The following is a 10,333-nucleotide window of genomic DNA, read 5'->3' as shown; positions in this document are numbered from 1 at the left end:
TTTTAATAGTTTAGATTGAAATACATTTTCAATGCCTGGAAAGAGATTACATTTTACCATCATTATTCAAGAAAAAACTCATGCTAATGCCAGAGGGAATTTTGCTTAGAGAAGATTTGGCCACAACATCTAATTCAGAGATTTGAAGCACATTTATTCATTTGAGAAACCTTACAGACGTTATTTAATTTTGCTTATTCAGCAAAGCATTCAGGTTGAAGTTTGACTTTTAAACAGAGGCTTCAGGCCCGCTGATTCCGACGGCGTTGAAGCCAAGCGAGCCTGGCCTGCCATGCGCTGTTACAACGTCAGATGCTGAGAGCCTTTCCTGGGGGTGGCCAGGATACATAGAAGTTAGATGCAAAATACCACCAAGTGACTTAAAAGGGGTGAGCTCCAGGCATGCTGGAGTCAGCGGAGCACTCACCCACGGTTTTACTTGCTTAACTGATAGAGCTATCTCCAGTGACAGCCAGAAGCCAGACATAATTTTCAAGACTTGATGCCTTTGGGTCTTATCTTGATGATCAGTAGCTGACTACAGGCCACAGACAAAGAGAGAATGGCGGGGATGACCCTGTTTACTTTTGCGATGGACTACAAATAGTTGGTATGTACTTGCTGTTTACTTGTAGCCCAAACAGCTGGTCTCCTGCCTCCTTATGAAACACTCTTGGGTCTACTTGTACTCCCTTTTGTTCACAAAGGTTTGGGAAAAAATTTGGTGAACTCTCCGTTTGACCTCGCTTTTTTTCAAATTTGGAGCTGCTTGTGACAGACAATGCATGAGAGGGGACTCAGTTATGGTAGAAATCTGTAGAGGGAAAACCCGCATCAGCCCAGTTGCCAAAAGACTGAGGGAGGGGGGAAAAAAAGAAAAGTCTAAAATAAACAGGTGTTTTTCTGCAGAGCAAGGTTGTGCCTGAAATACGTGAAACTTCATTTCTCAAATGTTCCTTCTTCCACAAAATTAAATCAGAGCAAAGTTAAATTGAAACCCAATAAAATTGACTAAAAACTAAAAACAAAAATAGGCAGTATTAGCCAAACCAGCAAACCAATACCAAGCAAAATAACAAAACTCTAAGAAGTTTAATTTTTTACCTGAGGGGGAGAGGGCAGAGCATCTACTACTACTGGCTCTTTGTGGAAGGTGCTCATCTGGTACATGATCAAAAGTGAAAACCCCTGAATTCAGACAGACTGTATTTTGCTCCCACCTGAAAGCCATCATTTGGAATTTGCTTACCCCTGGAGCAAAAAAAACATTATTGAGCCTGCCACACTGCTTATGATTGAAGAGCAAAATTCCTCTTTGTTAATGATAACCATGCCAGCCCTTCGCCTTTCAGGCACCTTGAAAGCAAACATCTCCACACAGCATTTAACCAATTTGGCGTTCACCGCAAGGCCCTGCCATGCAGCACACAGGATATGAACCGAGTGCAGTTTTCTGAGCGTGCCACCTCGAAGTCAGTACAGAATTTCAGTTCTTCTTTTAAAATCTCTTCATGTGACTTTTACTGCTCTGCAGTGCCAAAAGAATTGGTGGACAGGAGATCCAAAACCTGAGCGGGTCAATGAATATTGTGAGGACGACGGTCAGAGTTGTCTGCCCACCTTAGCTGCTAGCTGATTAGCAAGTCATCTAATCTTCCTGTGCCCTTTTTCCAGTCCTGATTTACTTGGCCTACTTAGGAAATGCTCCTTACCCAATTTTTGTATAGTATTCAGCAATCTTGTGCCTTTAGGTGATGCTGTTGGAATCTGTGTGGATATTCACATGCCTTGCTCTTGTAGCATCTGAACGCTCCATACTCGAATGCATTTAACTTCCAGCATCGCCCTGGCACTGTTAACCAGGCCAGTCTGTATGGAGGAGTACAATCCAGCAGGGATAAAGCTTCAATAGTAAACTCGTGGCAGAGTCAGATACTAAGTTAGGGTCACCCAAAGCATCAACTTTCACTATTAAACCAAACTTTCCTCTCAGTTCATCAATCGACAGCAATAAGGCCAGGGCTCAGCATACCAGAGCTTTTAACCATTTGCATTACAGATTTACAAGGAAAAACATTTCTCTCCTTTAAAAATTAAAGTAACGCTAAAGCCGTTGTGACAAATAAATAAATGATGCCTTTTCAAAACCATTTATGACTCTTCCTCCACTGTTTTGCAGATACCATATGTGGCCTAACTGTTTCTTTTTTTTTTTTTCCATAAGACAAAGGAAATGTTATGAGATAAATCCTGCCTCTCAGAATACGGATGTTGGTCCAGCAAAGATGTCATCAGAGGGAGGACTGCCTCTTCACAGCCTCCTTTTGTGACTCGGGGTGCACAGTTACAAGCTTTGATCCTTGTCTGAGAGCCTTGCATCTCTGCAGTTAGGCTCCAGATAAAAATGACTCCAGCCAAATATTGCAACAAATGTTTAGATTAAAACTAAAAATCCCTACATCTGCTGATTTGCTCTCAAACGCCTTCTTTCTTTGAAGAAAAACTCAGCCCCATTTCTTACCGGGGTCTGATGGGTGGCTCCTGGTTAATCTCTGTCTGTCTCCCTGGTAACAGTCAAAGGAGACGGCACAGAGGTGGGCAGGGAGCAAGCTTCCAGCCGCTGTTCCTGCTATCAGGGTCCATCAGCAGGTGACCGTTGCTCATATCCAGGAACAATAAATACAGCCCGTGGCTAAGGGAAAAACCACACAGCTTTCATCAGAAGTCCCAAAGAGCATTAGCTGCACTCCAAATTTCAAGATGGAAATCTCTCTAACCCCTCAGCTCTTGTTTTTTATGCTGCCCTCTCAAAATGTACGTGGACACTGCAATTCTTGTGATAGTTTGCTAAACTAATCTTTTATTTATAATTTTAAACAGCCTTAATTCAAGCAACCTCTACGCACATATATCACTATGATTAGATATACTGTGCCCCCACCAGCTTTTGTGCAATTTGAATGTGTAGCTGGTGTGCCACAATAAATCACAGTTTGCTGTGTTCCCAAAGCAAGCTGTGTGTATATTTGCCTGACATTTTTTTCCACGCCATGTCAATGAGCAGCTGAGTGTTTGCAAAAAAAGGAAAATAATATGGCACAGCAAGGCAGGTGCTGCAGAGGAGCCAACACCTGACTGACCTGAAGCACTCTCCACACAATGGCAATCTACTCTGCATGTTCCTTTTTAATAGCTGTTCTGCAAGACTCCTGCTAAAAATGATAAATGATACTGACTTGCTGTCGAACCAAGTTTCAAGGTAGCATCTGCTCATGAAGAACATCAAAATAATTAAGCCTAAACAGAAGCACAGCCGAAGTCTTTCCCTTGCTTAAAAAGTGGCTTGTGAGCATAGCGAAAATTTATCAAATTGGTAAATTCCTTAGTAAATGATGACACTGAAGATGGCACAGGGTCAGGAATTTGACCCAGCTAACATCTTGAACCCAGTGAGTGTTGGAAGAGAGAGGAATCACAAGCTCCCATGAATGACGCTCTCCCCTGACAGAAGGTGGCTAGCAAAAATGACTGAATTATGGATAATACTCTGGCTTCAGATCCAGCCTTAAACCCAGTGCAGTCATAGGTGTCCAGCAAAGGCATTTGGGCACATTTTGTTCTTGGAGCTGGTGGTGGTTCTTCAGGCCTCAAGTGAACTTTGTCATTCCTGACAAATGCGCTGAGTTTTGCTATTCCCTGGGTGAAAGGCTACTTCAGTCCAAACAGCAAGAAAACTAGAAGGGGCAGAAGCAAAGCAGGTGGCTTGTCATTCTTCTGATGGCAAAACCACGGGGTTTCCTCCCCACCCTTGAATCCTCCAGGCTCCCCACTGAAGCACCGTGCCACACCTGGCCAAGCAGTAGTGTGCAGCTTCTTCCTGACCCGCTGGGGCCTTAACACTCCTGCCTGGTCAGGCCTTCAGCCCTCAGAGTTGCCACTGTTGCCACGCGGAGGAGTATTTTCTTTAGCATTACAAAAACGATGATGCTCACCAAAAGCAAAGCATCAAAAGGTAGCTGACCTCCTTTGAGACATATCTGAGGCTAAAAGAAACTTTAAGGTACAGCTCTGCAGTGGCTCATAAAGACCTACCCCCACGATGCCCCGGTAGGAAACTGACTCAGAGACATGCAATTATTTATGTCTAAGCCCGTTCCTATGGAGACCAAGTTTGCCAGGAGAAGTATTAGCTCTTATTAGATCATCTTCATCTCATGTGCTCTCGTTATGCCGGTCTCTGTTCTCTCCGCCGGTGGTGGCCCAGAGGGAGCTCTCAAAATCAGACCTGCCTTGTCACAAGTCAGCACGCCTGGTCTCGGGAACAGGCAAAACCAAGCACGGGGCAGTTTGCAAGGCACTCAGGGTGGGAAGGTGCAGAGCAAGCCCCCTTGGCAGCACCACGGACTGGTCTTTGCAAAACGGTAGCAAGAGCAGCCATATGAAAGTGTGGCCGCCCAGGGATACCAGCATAGATTTAGCAAAAATGGGATTTTTACTGAGTTTCTGTAGGGCGCTCTGACTTCTTCTGGAACACGTGGAGCACCTGGCAAAGGGATGCTACCATCAGGGCTATTTCAGCCTAGTTGGGTGTTCAGTTCCTCTGCTTTGAAGTGAGACAACAGATACAGAAAAACCACATTTATTGGGAAAAACACAGAGCTGGCAACAAATCATGAAAAGAAAAACTGACAATTCTTTAAATATGTCTTTAGCTCCTGGAACCTTGCATGCTGTCACTTTTTTCTGACTTATTTAAACAGATACTATAATTTTCCCAGTAGCTTACAGTAAAAAGCCAGCTAAGGAGGAATCAGTGGGAGTTTGTCATTGGTTCCAAAGATGCTAGGATTAATAAGCTAACATTTAGGTACAAATATGTAAATGATATGTAACACATTGTCTAAGTGTGCTACATCTAGGTAAAAGCACAAAAAGCTGCTGTTTCTGAAAAATGTATTTTAGTAAAGCATCAGTAATGCTAGATGATACACTATTATGAACATACTGATTTCAGCCTAATAATCAAGCGAGATACTGGATACAGTAGATCCACCTGTGTATTACTAATATCTAAACATTTCTGCTAATAAATCATGCAAGAAGAAATGGATATAAAAATTAACACCCATAACTAGTTAAAAAAAATCAAATTAAAAATTCCCACAAAATGTTTTGTTTAGATCTTCAACTCCTAACTAATAATCTGACTTTTCCATTCATAATAGATAAACTTCGTATTACTCAGACCCACCTTAACTGATTCCCCACCTTCCCTGTAGTGAAGAGCTGTGTTTCAGTACTACACTAAGAACAGCAATATAGTACTCAGTCAGTAATTCTGTTAACTTTTAACTTAAGAAATTTAATACTATTTTTTGTGCCACAAGCCAAAAAAAGTACATCTGGTATCATTTGCTTTCATATAGCTTAATGTAATTATATTTTATTAATAAGTAGGCAAAATGCTATATTATTTAAGCAATTTTAAGAGTAGTCAGGTTTATTTGAAGTAATAAAAATGTTTCTCCATACGTGTAACTGCTTTTGCACCCTGAGTAAATATAGCCACAACAGTCCTACAATATTAAACTCACTGTTGAAGCTGAATAATGAAAAGATGCGAGGTCTGTAGCCACCTGATAGGTACATAATCCAATCAGTAAAATAATTCTGTATGTTCGGGTGTCTATTAAAATCAATAGAAGTTGGGACCTTTAGCATGTCACAGGATAGGGATCCAAATTTCCAGACAAAATACGTGGTTAATAGGGGGAAGCTGTCTCTTTTACAGCTCTTAACCAAAGCAAGTACCTCTTCTACATTGTAAAACAGTGGAAGAGACATGGGCAATTAGCACAAGCAAAACATTTTCACTTGATAAGTCAATCTGGGCTGTTTTTTTCTGCCCTGTCAGCAGTGTCTGAAAACAAAGGAGACACAGCAGCCCCAGGAGACAGCTTGTCTGCCCAACCATTTTTCTGGGGGATCTCTTAATTTGTTTTAGAATGCACATATCAAACCTTCTAGGTGTCAAAATTTAATATGCCATATAGCACACTGAGCAACTGGCACGGTGGGACATGTAAAAGGCTACACCAAATCAGTGTCTTTAGGGAACATACTTCTATACTTTGTCTCCACCTCCCTGGTTGTCACAATTCCTTGAACAGGCAATAAGATCTGGTCTTGTCTTGAGTGATTTGATAAGCAGTTGATAACCAACAGTTCATTAAAGCTCTTGGGATATATAAGCCACAAGGTTTTCAGTGTGCCCCAGTGCTTGGAGGGTTTGACAGCTCCCTGCTCAGCAGCCCAGGAGTCACAGGAAGATGTTCTTGACTGCAAAAATACTTGTTCTTGCTCTGAGTGGTTTCCTAAGAGTGGCAACAGGCTTTGACATTGGATTATCCACGAAATGTGTAGTGATACCCAAGGAGATGGACATGTGCCACAAGATTGGATACTCTGAAATGAGGCTTCCCAACCTGATGGGACACACAAGCATGGCAGAGGTTATCCTAAAATCCACCAGCTGGCAGCACCTTGCGCACACAGACTGCCACCCTCACGTGAGGACATTCCTGTGCTCCCTGTTTGCGCCCATCTGTTTAGATACGTAAGTACCACAGCACAGTACTTTATTTGCTGGAACAGGGAGCAAATGAAATGTATGTTTATTGTAATCTAATGGTGATCTCCACTTTTTCTGAAATAATTCTGTTTTAACTTTTTTGTACTCATCGGAGAGAAAAGTTCTGAAAACTTTCCACTTAAACTTTAGTTTGCCTTGGAAAAATTAATATTGTGGTCATAGGATATCATGTTCTATTTTGTTACAGCTGAAATGTTATTCTTGTTAATTAAGCACCTATTGCAAATAGAATCAGGCTTATGCTGAAGCTTTTATCAGGTTGTCATTAGGCATTTTAAAAACTGTGACTAAATCCTGTAGGCTCAGTCCAGTCCATATACAGACCACCTGCACAGTTTGCACAGCTGCTGCTTCTAGAATTGTATTATTATTATTATTGTTGTTGTTGTTGTTATTATTATTATTATTACTATTATTGAAGAATGTTAGTGAAGATGATGCACTCTCCACAGAAATCACTGTTGCAATAGTTTCTGCTGTCACCAAGTGAGTTTAACTGATTCAGTCTGGTATTTCCTCTGGCGACAGGTTTATCCACCCCTGCAGGAGTATGTGCGTTGCTGTCCGTGACAGCTGTGCCCCCGTGCTCGCCTGCCACGGACACCCTTGGCCTGCCAGTCTGGACTGCGACCGATTCCCTGCAGACGAGGACATGTGCCTGGCATCTCTTACTAAGGAATACAAATACTTGCACAAAGGTAGCTGGAAGATGGCAGAGGGAAGGGTGGCCGTAGTCTGTGGTCCTGGGAATCAAGGAGATACAAGGAATATTGTTGCCAGATAGTCTGTAAATGGTACTGTTTACCCTCTTCATGCAGATGGCAGGGGCAAGTGCTTGTACTTACAGTATAAGTTGCAGAAGACCTCAGCTGGTGTAAATCATCATCGCTTCACAAAAATAAAGTGTAGATAGTGTACACTTTGCTGGTGGAGGAGAGCGACTCCCCTTTGCAAAGCTATGGGCCTTATTGTACCCAGGGTGATTTATTTTGAGGTCTCTATAGACTTACCAATGGCCCTCATCATGGAAAAATTTACATATACAATGAATTGGTTCTCAGATCAGCTTAGAGAAGTTGGGATGATTTATTATCTGGTTTTCCTTAGGGAAACCCGAGTTATCACGACATTAATGTTCAGATCTTCAAATGCACTCAGGATTATGAACTTCTGCAGAAAACAGTGGGAATTGGTTGCTGCTAGCACACCTAAATTTATATATTGACAATCCTAGTGCAGCTGCACCCCGAGTCACTGACAGAATCAGCCACCTAACCACCTTCCCGCCCACCATAGCTGTATTAAAAACAGTAATTTGGTTTTATTGCTTATTTATTGTATTTGTTGCTGTATTAGATGCTGATAAGTGAGCTTGTCAGTCTGAACAGGGACTGAATGCACATGGAAAATGAAACTCCTTTTCATCCCTAGCCAGTCTTTCAGAGAAGTGTGTAGGCTTTTACATCATCACTGACCAATCGTGCATTTTCTTTGTCATTCCTGTGGCCAAACAGTGGGCTCTCATCTTTCACAGCAGAAAATCAAAACAAATGATTCTAAAAGATAACAATGATACTTTGTTATTTCTTACCAGTCCTACCAAAGCCTGTCTGCCAGACCTGCCCAGCAGTGGAGGAATTCTTTACGCACAAGAGAGTTCTTGAAGTTTTCTGTGACAGTAACTTTGGTAAGCCCTTCCTGATACTGCTACTATTAAAGAAACTAAGAACCCTCCTCCTAACAAGCTTTAAAATTCGGATTACAGTAAGTGACAGCGTCTGCTGGGATTTCAAAGGATTGAGGGTTTGGTTACTGCTTGAGGCTGTTTTTTCAGAATATGTTCTTTCTAATCAAAATATAAGGAGTATTTATTTTGTGTGAAGGATTTCTTAGCTATCTAGTTTGCAACCAAATAGCTCTTCTGTTCTTGTCTAGTTGGTTACATTGTAGTACAACATTCTTCAAGGAAAATATTTCTGGCAACAGCAGCCAAATAAGCAGGTTTGCCTTTTGTCAGTGGTTACACCTAGAGTAAAGCTTCGGTGTTTTACCAGTGAATGGCTTGTCCTTGTTACATGTGCGCATGAGTCTTCTTGATACATAGTTTACTGAAAAGGAGACTCAGAAAATAGTATCAGTAAAAGAACTTCTCACCTTGTGTTGTATTCTTAGAGTGTCAGGCAATACTTTATAGAGTTTGCCCTAAAAACTTCCTGATGTCAGTGCAGAGACTCTCTGTGACTTTGGGTGGCTTTAGTTCAGGCAGTATAGAGACATCTCATAGAAAAAAGTGTTGGTGGAATCAAGTGGGGTGGGTAGATGCCTGTAATGAAAAGGGAATATCAAAAAGACTGGTGTCAGCAAGCATTACTAGCTATTTTTACTGAGGGATTCCTAATGTGGACAAAGTTATTTTCAGGATAGTTGTTTGGGCAAGAGCAACACCAACAGCTTACAGTGTCCAATTATCCGAAAAGTCTGACATACATGGTGATGGTAAAAATATATTACTCACTTTTGTGAAAATATTTTTTCCTAGTTGCCTAATTCCATGGAAAAAAAAATCTTTATTATGTAACCTTTATTTTTAAAAAATGTTTTAACATACATATTTCTGCTGGAGAAGGATTTGCCCCACCCTATCAACATAAATTATGATGGTATTTTTAAGGAATCAGCCTGCTTTCATTGGTAGTGTTTCTTTCTGCATTTGGATAAATGGAGTGACTTACGTGTTTCCTTTTTCTTTTTTTTTCCCCCTTTAGCAGTGAAAGTAAAGCTGTCCAAGAAGAGAACAGTATTTGGTAACCAAGAGTATAACATTGAATGTCAAGTGGAATTCATTACCCAGGGCTCACTCTTGCCTTATGAAACTCCGAGTATGATACAACAGTGGCTGCTTATCAATGAGAAGTGTACGCAGAGGATGACTCCGACCCATCGTCCCATGGTGTATCTCCTTGTGGGGAATATTGAAGAGGGCATGGTTTTAGTAAACCAGGTTTATCGGTGGCAGAGGAGTGACTCCCAGCTGACTTTGGCCACTCAGAAATGGAGATATCATAAATGCTTGTAAATATTTATAATATTATTTGTAAAAAGATGATTATACTTCTCAGGCCAAACCTATCTTGTAAATAGGAATGTATTATAAGTGGAATGTAAAGTCTGAATTTCCTTAAGTTGTAGTATAAGTTGAACTTAAACCCATTGTTACCAGGCCTACTTTCTGTAGTGTTACAGCGATTCACGTCAAGTTTCAACTTGGCCAATGATGTATAAATGTTTCTTGGAGTTATTTCCAAAAAAAAAAAAAAAAAAGAAATATGTCATATGTGCAAAAACTGGCATAAAATGTTTTAATCCAGCTGACTACCTTTAATGTATTTTTCTATACCACCCACTCTGGCACTTTCTCCAGTTACCTAAACTTTCCCTTGCTTAATGTTTCAGTAACCCACTCCATTTTCTCCCCTTAGAGCAGTTTTAAAGGAGGCGGCCCTCTCCTGGTGTCCTTAGCTGGAATCACAGCGGAGTAAACGGGAGTGAGGAATGTCAACACCCGATGGTTGGCCGCAGCCACGAGATTTGGTTACTGGGCCTCATTTTACAGTGACAGAGCTGACGGTGCCTCAGTGGCAGCACCTGACGGCACAGGCTAGACGCAGATTTTGAACGTTT

General features: G+C 41.4%; 1 protein-coding gene across 1 annotated transcript; it reads left to right on the top strand.

Moving 5' to 3' along the window:
* The first annotated feature begins 6,296 nt into the window (after window positions 1-6,296).
* LOC104507439 (secreted frizzled-related protein 2-like) lies at window positions 6,297-9,728 on the top strand. The gene is made up of 4 exons (XM_010148719.1): window positions 6,297-6,616; window positions 7,181-7,350; window positions 8,247-8,339; window positions 9,418-9,728. The coding sequence occupies exons 1-4, from the start codon at window positions 6,330-6,332 to the stop codon at window positions 9,726-9,728; spliced, it is 861 nt and encodes a 286-aa protein (XP_010147021.1). The 5' UTR covers window positions 6,297-6,329.
* The last annotated feature ends 605 nt before the right edge of the window (window positions 9,729-10,333 follow it).

The sequence above is a fragment of the Eurypyga helias genome, unplaced genomic scaffold (genome assembly GCF_000690775.1).
Source record: "Eurypyga helias isolate BGI_N326 unplaced genomic scaffold, ASM69077v1 scaffold42403, whole genome shotgun sequence".
NCBI classification, from domain to species: domain Eukaryota; kingdom Metazoa; phylum Chordata; class Aves; order Eurypygiformes; family Eurypygidae; genus Eurypyga; species Eurypyga helias.
This window is presented reverse-complemented; position numbering and strand designations above follow the sequence as displayed.

Bases quoted from the DNA above. Each gene is read 5' to 3' on its own strand.
- LOC104507439 (XM_010148719.1), top strand. From the start codon at position 6,330: ATGTTCTTGACTGCAAAAATACTTGTTCTTGCTCTGAGTGGTTTCCTA. The intron at 6,617-7,180 runs GTAAGTACCACA...CTCTGGCGACAG, and splicing joins GCGCCCATCTGTTTAGATAC to GTTTATCCACCCCTGCAGGA. The intron at 8,340-9,417 runs GTAAGCCCTTCC...TTCCCCCTTTAG, and splicing joins TTTCTGTGACAGTAACTTTG to CAGTGAAAGTAAAGCTGTCC.